We start from the raw sequence: 14,137 nt of genomic DNA on the forward strand, positions 1-14,137 counted from the left end.
GTGTGTGTGTGTGTGTGTGTGTGTGTGTGTGTGTGTGTGTGTGTGTGGAGCATAAGGTGTGTATGTGGTTACCGCTGTCTTTGTGGATCTGTGTTTGAACATAGATAAAAGTGTGTCTGCGTATGTGAATCTCTGGAAGACCGTAGGACGGTCCTGCTGTATGTTTGTCTCACTTCATCACTGACATCTCCTCACAAGGCTCAGTCGTATATAATTTTTCCACTATGTCAACCAGAGTGCAGCTTTTGCTCCATTGTGGTAATGCGTTGGGAATGTGAGCCATGATAGATACATTTCCACATTTCACACACACACACACACACACACTGGTCATCCAGTCCATCCAATAGATGGCTCAGCAGAAACCCAATGCCGCTCTGTTGATCCACAGCACTACCAGAGGTCAAATACTCCACAGGTTACCATTGATTGTGTAGACCACAAAGAGAAACCACTTAAACTGCTGTCTGTCTCTCTCTGCAGTGGACCGGCTGCAGGAGGCTCTCCAGTCCTCCGTGACCTACCTGTTATTCCACGAGGGAGAGGAGTCCATGACGGACAACGTGGATTACTACAGAGAGATGCTGGGACACGATGGCAAGCCGAGAGAGGTGAGCATCTGCTGTTCTCGAGGGATGGAGAGGGGCAGATGGTTTGGAGGCTGAGAGTGAAAGATACAGTAAATACAAGGATGGATGGTTTGGTGAATTTATCTGTAACTCTTTCTTTTTTTTTAACAGAGATTTTATTAAATTTGAAGGGCAATCTCATCATGAGGGTTTTTAGGGATGGATGGATCATTGTGTCTGTGTTAAAGCTGTATTGGTGAAAGAATAGGTGGAACAGCATCAATGACAATGTATAAATACATGAACAAGAGGTTAGAGTGTGGAAGTAAATCGGCATTGGGGAGCTATATATATATATGTGTGTGTGTGTGTGTGTGTGTGTGTGTGTATATATGTATATATGTGTGTATATGTATGTATATGTGTATATATATATATATATGTGTATATATATATATATATATATATATATGTATATATATATATATATATATATGTATATGTATGTATGTGTGTGTGTGTGTGTGTGTGTGTGGGTGTATATATATGTATATGTATGTATGTGTGTATATATATATGTATATGTATGTATGTGTGTATATATGTATATGTATGTATGTATGTATATGTATATGTATATGTGTGTATATATGTATATGTATATGTGTGTGTATATATGTGTATGAAGAACTAAAAGACGACAAAAAAATACATGTTGACATAATTAAAATTAATTAGAAAAGACATATGCAAGGTAGACACACTACATGTTGGTTTGCAAAGAAAGATTTACAGATTAAAACTAATAGACCAAACTTCAAATATTAAAATTATCTGCAGAATCGTGCACAATATGGAAAGCTGCTCGAGATTTTAGGTGCCACAACTTAAAGGGTTCAAGGTTCACTTATTGTTATTCTGCAACACGGGCTTGCACAACGTAATGCAAGTAGTAGTCCCTTTATGCTACAAAACTATTCGTCATGGTGCAGTATGGAGGATGAGTTGGGGAGTCCAACAGTCTGCTCTGTAGTCTGGTGGCTCGACAGCGGATACTTTTGTATCACTTGCCAGATGGCAGCAGGGTGAACAGGCTTTGCTGGCGTCATTTAATATCCTCTGGGTTCTGCACAGGCACCTCACCTCCCCAATATCCCCGATGCTCGGTAGATGCGTCTGTCCTAAGCCATGCACATCCCATTCCAATTTGTAATGTTTCCAGTCAGGATGGTTTCTTTTGCTCCTCTGTAAAAGTTTACAAGAACTTGGCACAGGAATTTTGCTTTCTTATGTTTCCTTTAGAAATACAAGCTTGTTCTCTTTTGATCTAGTTGATGTAATAGTTGGGCGAACTTCAAATATCATTAAGGATAGCATAGTCTCCAGTTAGTTGAACAAAATACCTTCGGATCGTAGGGAAGGACACTGGAGAGGAAGAGTGTGAATATGAGGGAAAAGGGGGAGACGGGAGGCAGCAGGCCGTTTGCTGTATTTCTTGGATGAACTTGCTAATCGCTGCTTGGCGGCTATTGCCTCTTGAAGTTTGCTTTTCACTTGTACATGTTCTTCATCCAGCTGGAAGTATTAAGCTAATGTTGCTAAGTCAATGTGTTTACAACCACATATTTCTTCCTCTGGCTGTGCTCTTTATTATTTCCTTGCCCACTGGTATTCATAACACTGACTGATTAAAGGCTGAATGTCTGCCCACTAGAGAAAATTCAATTTGCTAAGTCTGGCTACCCATCAGCCACTTCAGCATCAAGAATTAGGTCTCCCTAAGACTCTGATCAGCTGCTTTGAAAAGTCAAGAAGCTCCTTGTTCAAGTCTCAATTACACAACCTCTTTTTCCTAGAAAGCCTGGTACTCATTATAGCGAGCGAGGCTCCCAGCAGGACACTGTGTGTGTGTATGTGTGTGTGTGTGTGTGAGAGATAAAGAGAAGCTGACGTGTTGCAGCTTATGTTTTTGTACTCATAGCTTACATTTTTCTAGCCCTCAAGTATTTCCAGTCCCATCAGTTTACAGTGCAGTCGTTGGCCCACAGATCGCCTCTCCTCTCTGCGCCCTCTCTCTCTCTCTCTCTCTCTCTCTCTTTGGCCATGGGGAGCTCATTTACAGAGTCCTAGATCTGAGTGCCAGGCCCGTCCTGCCTCCCTGCCAAAGAATCCTGCTTTCAGGAATGGTGGAGGAGGAGGAAAAGTCATGTCAGAGTGCCCACAGAAGTCTCTGGGACAATTTGAGAGCTGTTTGTATTAAGGGGGCTGGAAAGGGATCTTCTGTTTTTTTAACCACAACAAGAAAAACACTACTGGATGCTCAAGTTTTATAATATTCATCATCATGGCTTCAAATCTAACAAGAAATACTCGAAAACATGACCGTGTGTAGTCTTATAGAACATTTACACTCAGTTGTAGTTATACAGTTTTATAATGGTGCTAACCCTGCTAGCATAGCAAACTACGACAAAAGTGCTGACAAAGCTAAGAGTGTTTACCGGGGGGTTGGGGGGGGACTACATTCTCTCCTCAGGTAGACATTACTCCACTATATCTTTACATGGAAAATAGTTGTTATAATGAGCGCCTTTGAACATACAGTAAGTATGAGGTAGTTAACAATGTTTCCATTACAGAGAGCACTGACAAGTTAAATTTTCCACTGTAAAATGTCCCGCTCACTACATATCTTGGTCATAGTGCTTTAATAACCCCATTTAATGGAAAATGGCCATGTTTTGCGTTTATTTACAACATAATATATATCAGCCAATATATCATTATCACATTTGTTTTTAACTTGAATGTATCAATACCAGTATTGACCTCAATCCTATTAATACAAACTAATCCACCTTAATGCAAAGCCAAGAGCAGCACCGACTGTTACTGTATGAACCAAGGCTCGTGAAACAGCATACTTTTGCCTCCATTCAAGTTTTTACTTGGCAGGAAATGTAGTGAAAATGTCCTTCAGAGAAGACACAGGGAAAAAGAGAGGCCGTCACACTCCATTAGTCCTGGCACTGGGCCGAGGGAAAGACTCATTGTGGTTCCCTTTATTTGCGGTGAAAGGGTGAGGACAGGAGTCCACTGTCACTGTAAGATTTAGAAAAAGTTATGGTGATGAGCTTTGATACATGACAGGTTAATATTAAAACACCAATACTTTCATCTTTGCTGTAACTGTGAGCATGAAAACAATGCTGTGATTTAAAATCAGCTAAATCATTGGCCTGAATGTGGAATATTTTGTGATAGTACTGTTAAAATATATAATGTATTTCTCTCTCTTTTCTGCAGTTATTTCCCTCCTATACATATGTCAAGGACAAAATATTTAGAATTACCGTAATGACTCAGGAAGCTGTAAACCTTTGGTGTGTTTGTGTTCCCAGGAAGCTGCATGGTACCTGAGGAGGCACAAACAGGAACTGGAGCTCCTTCTGATTGGCAGCAAAACCATGGGTGTGGAATTTATGGAAGGGGTGAGTTAACAGAATACACCACAACATCCCAACTCTTGTTCACTTTTCATGTGTTACTATAAACTCAAAGCAGACTGCAAGTATTTATTGACAGACCGGTGCCCTTTAATTCTTGGTTTTGCCTTGAAATGAAAAGAGGTTGTGTAATTTAACGGCCGGTTATTCGTAAGCCGGCCCACATGTGTCTGATGCAGAGCAGATCTCCTGCTGGGTGTGTAAATGCATTTATGTGCCCCTGCTGCCGGCTGACTCAAAGCAGGGTAACAGGTGTCTGGCACTGCCGCCGTCCACTGTCCTCAAGGCCAACAGCGACACCTGCTGGCCACTTTGACAAATATCATATTTCACATGTACACCGCATTCAAGAAATCAGTCAAATCAGTCCCACTGGTCTGGTGTCTTTTTTTGTGTTTTTAATTACTTGCTGTCACCAGAGTTTTTTGAAAGTAAGTAATGTTCAGATTATAAATTGCTCCTTGTCTTTCTTGCAGAATTACTGGAGCAGCACAGGTGGAAGAGAGGACTCAAACAGGTGAGAGATATCTGCATCTGTAAAACTATATATTACTATAGTTTAACTTCTCATTACCTGAAGCTAAAAACTGCATGTGACCTGCTCAGCACCAAACAACAAGCAGACACAGTAATTGGTGAAACACAGTGGAGCATTTAGAAGCTGAAAAGACAGACACTTCCCTCAGAAGTTGTTAGAGACAGAAACAGAGTGAAAGGAGAATAAATATTAGACTGACATTCATGAGGTGGCTGGAGACATGACTCCAAATGAATGATAATGTTGCTAGTCAACTTTGCTGACAAGTTCATTCAGTTTAAAGTCATAGTTTTGGCCACTAACATCAAAATGCCTTCTCTGTTCTCTGTTCTTCCAGGATTCCCTCCGGGACAGACGGCTGGATGGAGTATGTTCCCATTTCAGAGAAGAAGAACGGCACTGTCGCCGCTCCACAGCAACTCAAAGAAGGTAAACCTTCACTGAGATGAAGCAGAACAGTTAAACTGCTAAAAGAAAGTTATTAGTGTTCAGTTAAGTCTTCTCTGAGATAGCATGTTGCATTCCTAAAATACTGCTGTGTGATCTGTGTAGGTGGCCCCTTGGTGTATGACACCGTGCAGCTGGTGCAGAACTCTGCGGCCTTGAACGGAACCCAGCGGGTGCTGCTGGACCATGTGATGTCCGAGGAGGAGTGTTCAGACCTCAGACGCCTGGCTCATGTAGGGACATTACACAACATTGATAACGTAATGATTTTTATATCTTAACTTTTAAAGCTTAATTCTGGCTTTTGTTTTTTCTTGTCTTGAAGGCTGTCACCATGGCAGGAGACGGTTACAGAGGCAGGATGTCTCCACACACTCCCAATGAGAAGTTTGAAGGAGCCACTGTACTCAAAACCCTGCAGGTACACTCAGCGCTAAGGATAAACTAATGATTCCATCCCTCATCTGCCCAAATAGTTGTCCAGGTTGCAAGAAACTGTCTGAGCAAAAATTATTTAAAGTCAAAATTCAAACCAGGGGATCAGGATTATTACGTCTTTATCATAAAGTCATATCATATACAGTGCGCAATACAATGTGTCACAATCTTGATTTATTACAGTGTCCCTTTTGTTGTTTTCTTCCCTGCAGTACGGCTATGAGGGCAGAGTGCCGATGAGGAGCGCTCGCCTGTTCTACGACATCAGCGAGCGAGCGAGACGTGTTATCGAGTCTTACTTCCTGCTCAACTCCACCCTGCACTTCTCCTACACACACCTGGTGTGCCGGACAGCCATCACAGGTCACTCACCCACAGAAACATACTTCACTTGACACCGAAACATTCATACCATCATTCGATATTGAATTAAAAGTAAAAAAAAAAAAAAAAAAGAAGTCATTTAAAGTCTCTCAGATTTAGCTCAAATTAAATAAATTAAATATACTTGAATAATTACAGTCAAAACTTTTGTCAGGAAAAGAACTCCAACAGTAGGATTAGTAAATGATCCTAGTTCACAGTCTACTGCATGATTGGGTAGACTTAAAAAAAACTAACCAGGAGGAAAACCCCAGTAAAAGTACAGATGTGGTTTTTTTAAAAATATGTATTTATTATTAATTTGCGTGTTGGTTGTCGGTTCACAGGCCAGCAAGATCACAGGAATGACCTGAGCCATCCCATCCATGCTGACAACTGTCTGCTGGACCCCGAGGCCAATGAGTGCTGGAAGGAACCACCAGCGTACACATACAGAGACTACAGGCACGAGGCTCCCGTTGTCAACACGACTGAAAATAACAAACCTACTTTGCTGTATTACATAGTAAAAGATGTATAACGGTCACTAATATATCTCTTAAATGTAATGTTGAGTCTGTACTGATCTCTCCTTTGCTTTTTTTAAACTTTCAGTGCACTGTTATATCTAAATGGAGATTTTGAAGGAGGGGAGTTCATATTCACGGAAATGGATGCCAAAACAGTCACGGTAAGATGGTCTCTCCTGACATGTGAGATTTGCTGTACAGTTTATGGCTTTGATGCTCACTTGGGATTACACTCTAGGACCCTCCAGCAGGGCAAATGCCTGCTTAAACAACCAAGCTGAATGTAAATGTGTTGGTCTTACTAATATGAACAGATAATGGTATTCTTTAACCTCACCTCCGTTCCTGCTCCGTCCAGGCATCAGTGAAGCCCTTATGTGGCAGGATGGTGGGTTTCTCATCAGGAGGGGAGAATCCACACGGTGTGAAGGCCGTTACCAGCGGGCAGAGGTGTGCTGTCGCTTTGTGGTTCACCCTGGACCCGCTCTTCAGAGAACTGGTAAGCTAATGTTTCAGTTAAAGAACTATTATCACCATATAGGCAATAATCACTTTGCTTCTAGGTTCGTCTTCTTTGAAAGGAAATGAGAGGATGTTATGACGGGGATGATACTTTGGGTTACAATCAAATACGAACTGATGACATACCCATCTGCCTCAGCTGCACTTTGTGTTTACGGCTAATACAGTGCTGCAGGGAGGACTTCTTTTTGTAGACCAATCCCTGAAATGTGAACTGCAACGTGACTGGTTGGCGGAGGTATACAACGGCGAGGCTGTAATTCTAACTTCTTCTTCTTCTCTCCTAGGAGAGACTGCAGGCGGACGAGGTGATCCAGGCGTTGGACACACAGTCTGTGTGGGGTCAAGGCCTCAACATCAACCCTAAAGATGAACTGTAGAAGCTGAAGCAAAACTGCTTCAGTCCATCTGCTTCCATCAAATCCTTCTATATATTTTAACTATTTATTGAATCGACCTTTGGATGGGAACTTTTCTATTTTTGTACTGTTTGAAGTGCAAGATTAATAATGTCATTTTTGTGTTCTCAGTCGCATTTTTTTGAATGTTTCTCTACACACAAGTACTTGAGTTTACCTTTTGTTCTTTGTCTTTCCCTCCAGTGACAGCTTCTAAAAACCCAATTCACTTTGTTTTGTTGTACCTGGTAAGAAGCTGTTTCATGTAAGACTGATCTGTACTCTCACTGAACTGTGAAGAATCCAAAGAGAAGAACGGCAATTTACTTTTTGTGCTTGTTCTTGTTCCGGACAACATATCTAATGGGTTTTATTCGTAAACACTAAGTACAAATATTAAAAATACCTTAGTTTCAGTGGTCAGTAGTTGAAAATAATTCCCAAATGGTACTGTTACATATGTTATTACTAATAGAGCCAGTAAAAACTATGTTCAACGTAAGCGGTGCACTGTTTTTATAATGGTACCTGATTTTCAAATAGCACTCGTACAAAGAGTTTAAGAAAGATATGTTCTAATATGCTGAATATTTAATGATCATGCACTCTGTCCGTCTCTGTGTGTCAAGTCTGAAACTGAAAATGTCTTCCGTCTACTACTTTGTCCACTTATCCTCTTGTTGTTGGCGCAATGAATCACTCCCCTCTTTTCTGGGCACACAGAGCAGAATATACTGGTTACCATGTTCACTGACATGAGAACATGGTGTTTTATGTTTTACTTTTATTTATGTGTTTTTAATAATAGACGGCTGCTGTCGCAACTGTCTGCATTTAATATGAGGAGCTTTTTTTCATAAAAGATGTCAATCATTCCTGTTTCAAGGAATACGTATTTGTGTCTCTTTTATTTCGTGATGTTTGTGTTGATGATACAGATGATAGGCCGAGTCTTGCACTGTAAATCCAATGGAGAGAAACGAACAAAGAGTAGCTTTCTTTTCCTACATAGATTCAAACTGCTAACCAGAACCTTCATCCTGTCATTTTATGAGGTTGGCCACTTTTGTTTCACTGATATTGAATTCTGAAATGCTGTAACACACCAAAATGTATGTGTACATGCCTATTAAAAATATGAAATTTCATATCTATATTTAGTATTTTTATTTTATGCTTTCACGTCATGAAATTAAACGTCATTTTTTCTTTTGTATCAAATAAGAATGCCTTTAAAATTAAGAAACTGATAAATGACTTGTTAGGATTGGGCAATAAATCTATATCTTGATATGAGACGAGATATTATCTTTGATTTTGGATATCGTAGTTTAGTTTTATTCTTACATATATATTTCATTCCTTTACAGTTGCATTCATTTAAGTAACCTGTAATATCTATGTAACCAAACAAAAACTTGACAAAAGTTATGCCGTAACAAATGCTTCATCTTGTGTATTTAAGCTGCAAAGCCCTGTTGTTTATGAAGCGCTCCATTTAAAGTAAAGTGCAGTTGCCACTAGACAGCGTTAAATACAGTAAAAAAAATAATTTACTCAGTACATTTTTATCACACTGGGGTCAGTCACTGTGGTAAACGTTTTCTTTTTAGAAATGTGACTTAACACAGCACAGAAATAGAAGTGCTAAAACAAAACCCTAGCAACGACTGAACACAGAATAAACTGTCTTCTGTTCCACACCAAATCTCGTGTTGCCCAGTCTGTGGTTTTTGACGACGGTCACGTGCAGTGACGTGTGAATCCAGCAGCCACGTTGTTTTTGTTTGGTTCAGAAGCGGTAGGCCAGCTGTTCGGTGAATCTGAATGGCTTGGTTTCATTGACGGAACACAGCAGGTCCCTCATGCGTCGCGCGCGGCGTTCCTCCAGCACCAACCTGCGGGAGCGCTCTCGAGCCGCCTGCTGCTCCGCTCGCTTCTCCGCCCGTTTCCGCTTCAGCCACCTGAGGATGGAGAGGATGATGATGATGGGACTTCACACGTGAAACCAAATTTGAAATTTAGAAATGATCTTTGAAATCCATATTTGAGAAGAGACGACACGTTTTCCGCATGTGAAATGTTTCACTTCACATGTGAATTTTAAGATAAACATGTCATTTACAAATGTGTGGAAAACATTTCACAGGTGTTGTGATTTCACATGTGGAAATGGTGTGTTACTAACTAACTAAGGATTAACTTTCTTAACATGCTAAGTGAATGTTCAAATAGGCTATTATGTCTATATAACCAAAACAAACATAGCATTATTCTGTATATGTGAGGATACAACATCAAGAGAGACATATTGATAAACTGTGAAAAGTTGGCCAATTATTTGGGACTTTAAGTGAATGAAAATGTAAAAGTGAACTCACAGTTTAAAGGCACGTTCACACTCCTCGCGGCTGCGTAGGAGGTAACCACTGTCCTCCTCCAGCCTCTTGAGCTCCACCAGCTGTCTCTCTTTCTGCTGCTGCTCCTGCTTCCTCTGAAGCCACAGCCGGAAGGACTCTTCCGAGTCGTTGGACTCTTTCTGCTTATTTAAAAATAACAAATAATTTTATTATAGATAGTAAAATGACGTTGGTGTCAAGCATTGGTGGAATGTAACTAAGTATATTTACTAAAGTATTGTACTTAACTACAATTGTGAGGTACTTGCAACTTACTTGAGTATTTTCATTTTACACTTACACTACAATTTAGAAACCAATTTTGTATACAATTGTTTTGGATAACTTTAGTTACTGTGCATGTTTAGATTATTAATACAAACTTTAAAACAACAAATAAATGTTGATGTATGATTATGGATTAAGCTACAGGGCAGTGTATAAAGTGGTTGAAATTAGCCCAACATTTTACCAGCATTAATGCATCACTAATTAGAATCCAGTTATTTAATATATGTGATTCTGAAATGGGCTATTCTGCATAATGAATACCTTTTTTTTTTGGTACTCTAAGTATATTTTGATACTTATTTACTGAACTAATATTTGAAATGCATGACTTTTGTGGGTAACAGAGTATTTGTACAATTGCTACTTGTTGCTACTTTAGATCTGACTTCTTCCAGCACAGGTGTCAAGATACTGGACAGTAGCTAACTAGTCACTAAAATATTACATAACTGGTCAAACCATAAATATACAAGCATTATTTCTAATGTAGCCGACTTGCAGCGGTACCCCTGACTCTGCATACTGTATAAAGGCTATACCAGCTCTTTACATCCATGCTTTGTCAGATTAGAGTGCCCCCTTTTGGTGATACCTTAGAACTCATCTTCTCCATCTCCTGAGCTCGCTGGATCCTTTTCTCCTCCTGAAACTGCTCTCTCTTCCTCAGCAGCCACGCCTTAAACGCCAGCTCATTCTCCTGCCTCTTCTGCTCCTCTTCCTCCAGTTTCCTCTGCTCCTCCTGGCATGGGAAGCAAGAGTGATGAACACCAAGAATCAAAGTGGAAATGTTTTAATGTTAGCTGTGCTACTTTGACTTTGACTTTTCAGAATGTACAAACGTATTATTAACCTCTATATCACTTCTTGTTTACCTCTCTGGACAGTTTCTCCTTCCTCTCCTGGGTCCTCTGCAGCAGCTCTTTCTGCTGTGGGGAAAGGGTGTAGGTGGCCAGGCAGGGGTTCCCGGCAGCCGACTGCACCCGCCGCTTGCTGCCTCTCCTCTGGTTGCCACTCTGACTGTGGCTGGCTGAGCTGGGCCTGTTCCTGGGCTGAGCGGGAGGTTTGGGGGCACGGAGCTGATCTATGCCTTGCTGGAAGGGGGAAGAGCCGGCACCAGGGCGAGGGGAGGAGGAGGACCTGTGGGTCTTACTGGAGCTCACAGTCTGTTGCTGATGACGTGGGGTTAAGAAGTCACTCGCTATAGGAGGGAGAAGTCCTTGACTTTCCACCTCTTTCAGACTGACCAGATCAAACTTACCATCCTTTTCTACAAGGACTCTACCCTCCTTTACCCCTCCCTCACTGGTCTCCCCAGCCCTGCCAGATCCTACGCTTTCCTCCCGAGGGGAAAGTTTAAGCTCGGAAAGCTTCCCTGACACTTCAGTCTCTGCCTCTGAATCCTTGTTTCCCTGGACCCCTTCTACCTCACCAGAGTTTCCGTTTTGCAGCGGAGGCACCACCAGGTCCACCAGCGTCTCTTTAAAATGCAGCCGCCTGCGCCTTGTCATATCTGGAGCTTTTTGGTCGTGCAAGTCTCGATTAGCCTGCTGGATCTTCTCCAGAATGTACTTCTTCTCCTCATCTGTCTGTTCATCCATCCCTGGAGGTGGGGGGGCTACAGGTGATGACTTATTTGGGCTGTCTCTGTCAGAGTCATACTCTAATGGCTCCATAGGTGAGGGCCACCTCTCTTCATCTTCTTCCAGCTCCTCTGTTTTCTTGCCTCCCTTCTCCTCCTTGTGGCTTTTCGGTTTTCTTTTCTTTCCTTTCTGTTTGTCATACTCCTCCAGTTCTTTGTCAATTTCTGCTTCTATGTCGCCAAAGTCAGGACCCTGTGGGGCGGAAAGGCAGACCCGCTGCATTCCTTAATGAGGTTTGCAGGTGAATGAATGAGCAACATCAATACTTTGCAGGTAATTGGCGTGCTGGTTTGATAACAGACATGCGTGTGTTCATCAATATTGCATCTAGTGGCGCACAGTGAAAGTATGTCACTGTATGTCAACAGAGTGGGTTTCACATGCATACAGTGATATGTAGCCTACCAGGTCAGGTAACTCGAACCCTACTCACTGTTACACATTTACAGAGCAAGGTCAGGGACCCATGCAGCACCAAGTCTGCAGTAAGTGGGGCAGCACAAACTTAGTTTCACACGGTAAAACAAAGAACAAGAAAAAAGAAAGTACAAAGGAGAGATGCAATCAGTCGGTCCAATGATCTTATATAAATTGCTTACCTGGTCTTCCCTACGACTTTCCTCACCGATCAGCCAGTCCAGATCCTTCTCAAAGTCGTCCTCATATTCCTCCTGAGGCTTTGTGGAAACCACCTCACTCATAATCTTCACTGGACGAAGATCAGAGACAACTTTCAAACAATATTCGTGCCACACTTGAAGCGGGATCTAAGGAAAATAATATCAGTCGGTCAGCCCTAAGCAAGATATCTCAACATCTAATGATCTGATTACCAAGATATATATATATATATACACATGTATATACAACAACAAATGTCATGGTTTCGGTGCCATGTGTGTGCACTATCACACACATGGCATTCACTTTAAAGTAGATATTCTGGTGCAAATAAAAGACCATATTTGATACATATATGAAAATATTACTATGTTGAAAATTGCATTAAAATGCAGACATCACCGATAATAATGTTTTGTTGACCACTTTATTTCCACCTCATGACATCATGGTGATAGAGGTTAGAGGTTGGATGAGTGGCATAGACACCCGATGACCTGCGTGACTGAAGATATTAATAGACATACAATACATAGCCTCGCCTACAGCAGCGTACAATACAGATCAGGGTATCTCATCAGGTCCCATCTATATGGACAATCAAAACAGCATCACAAAAAGCAACATATTCACAATTATATATTCAGTCTAGCTTGTTTGTGTCATGGATTGAAGAGCAACTGAGTTTTTGAATCATTGTGGCACCTAATTCCCACTCATCTCACATCACTTTATGTCCAGGAGATGGATTACACAGAGCTGTGGTGTAACCTACTTGTGTTGGGGATTGGGCGTCACTTACTGGACAGAACTCAGTACTACAAGGTTACCAGTAAACAGTTTTTGTTGTTTGTTTATTGGTTTTATTTAAGCAAATATGCCCTCTGCTCTGCTGACATGTAAGTTAGCTATGTTTACAGTAGCTTTGTTTCTGTTGTGAGTCAGAACAAATTCCAATGGCTGCAAAACGTTTAGGAGTTTAACATAGACTATAATCCTGTTTATTTAATAGCTCTGCGGGCAATACAAATGAACAGGACGGAGACCGAATTAGGAGTTGACTCGTCGGGGACAATTCGCGCTTATAGGAATCATAATAACCAAGTGTTTTTGGCTAATGGTAATAAATAGCATGAGAAATTGCGTCAATATGGTTGTTAGTAAACTCACCACCACCAGGTTATTGCGTAGTATTCCTGTTGAATTAAAGCGGTGACAGAACTCATCCAGCCCGGTTGCTTTGAGACTATCACCCCATCTAACTGGCCCACAGTCTGGTAGTCTGCGGAGCAACACCTGTGCACATAACCTAATCTGCGTCTAGTCCCTCTACAGCCCTAAAAGGTTTAATATACCCGTCGTCATAGAGACCTACAACACGCTTTACTCCCTGCGCATGCGCACACAAAATAAAATCTCTATGTACACACATCAACAAAAAGAAACAGACAAATTGTTCCCCGAACCATTCAGAAAAAAAGATTTTAAATAAACGTCTAGGAAATGTTTAAAGGTTACTATAGTATAGGAATATAATGATATTGTGTATTTTAACACAGATATCATTATACACAGTTAAAGTATTTTAGGAAATTACGAATTAATACAATTATGAGAATCAAAGTGTATTTTGGCTGGCTCTATTCGATTTAAGGCCTCAAATTAAAATTGCTCTAGCCGAAAAACATTTTTTTTAAACATTTTTTTTAAACATTTTTTTTAATTTTTATAAATACATTCTCAATTTCAGTTCAACTTTCGGACACATGGGTCCTATAAAAAAAATACAAATAAAATAAATACAAACAAATAATAAATAAAATAGCCTCGATATAAAGGGATTTAAAAATGACTACCTCATTTTCGGACCTACTG

The 14,137-nt window shown here is 40.8% G+C and overlaps 2 protein-coding genes across 4 annotated transcripts in view; one reads left to right on the forward strand and one right to left on the reverse strand.

Annotated features, from left to right (window-relative positions):
* Nucleotides 1–7,621, forward strand: part of LOC116392429 (prolyl 3-hydroxylase 2-like) — an 18,188-nt gene extending 10,567 nt beyond the window's left edge. Inside the window, exons 6-16 of the mRNA XM_031863860.1 lie at nucleotides 484–611; nucleotides 3,971–4,060; nucleotides 4,552–4,592; nucleotides 4,951–5,042; nucleotides 5,166–5,293; nucleotides 5,386–5,481; nucleotides 5,711–5,861; nucleotides 6,209–6,326; nucleotides 6,477–6,552; nucleotides 6,750–6,890; nucleotides 7,201–7,621. Coding sequence (XP_031719720.1) covers nucleotides 484–611; nucleotides 3,971–4,060; nucleotides 4,552–4,592; nucleotides 4,951–5,042; nucleotides 5,166–5,293; nucleotides 5,386–5,481; nucleotides 5,711–5,861; nucleotides 6,209–6,326; nucleotides 6,477–6,552; nucleotides 6,750–6,890; nucleotides 7,201–7,293 — 1,154 coding nt within the window. The 3' untranslated portion in view covers nucleotides 7,294–7,621. The remainder of the gene's footprint in view (nucleotides 1–483; nucleotides 612–3,970; nucleotides 4,061–4,551; nucleotides 4,593–4,950; nucleotides 5,043–5,165; nucleotides 5,294–5,385; nucleotides 5,482–5,710; nucleotides 5,862–6,208; nucleotides 6,327–6,476; nucleotides 6,553–6,749; nucleotides 6,891–7,200) is intronic.
* Nucleotides 7,622–8,463: 842 nt separating this feature from the next.
* Nucleotides 8,464–13,876, reverse strand: ccdc181 (coiled-coil domain containing 181). Of its 3 annotated transcripts, XM_031864237.1 has the most exons (6): nucleotides 13,433–13,876; nucleotides 12,241–12,408; nucleotides 10,874–11,833; nucleotides 10,594–10,740; nucleotides 9,693–9,850; nucleotides 8,464–9,275 (listed from the first exon to the last, which is right to left on the reverse strand). In XM_031864237.1, exons 2-6 carry the CDS (start codon nucleotides 12,340–12,342, stop codon nucleotides 9,104–9,106), a joined length of 1,539 nt encoding a protein of 512 aa, XP_031720097.1. In that variant the 5' UTR covers nucleotides 12,343–12,408; nucleotides 13,433–13,876; the 3' UTR covers nucleotides 8,464–9,103. The 3 variants fall into 3 exon arrangements, with proteins under 3 accessions (XP_031720097.1, XP_031720099.1, XP_031720100.1); XM_031864239.1 differs by having other exon boundaries at nucleotides 12,241–13,876; XM_031864240.1 differs by lacking the exon at nucleotides 13,433–13,876 and having other exon boundaries at nucleotides 10,874–11,865; nucleotides 12,241–12,283.
* Nucleotides 13,877–14,137: the final 261 nt, after the last annotated feature.

Source organism: Anarrhichthys ocellatus, unplaced genomic scaffold, assembly GCF_004355925.1.
Source record: "Anarrhichthys ocellatus isolate YVR2014 unplaced genomic scaffold, GSC_Weel_1.0 scaffold30, whole genome shotgun sequence".
Classification (NCBI taxonomy): domain Eukaryota; kingdom Metazoa; phylum Chordata; class Actinopteri; order Perciformes; family Anarhichadidae; genus Anarrhichthys; species Anarrhichthys ocellatus.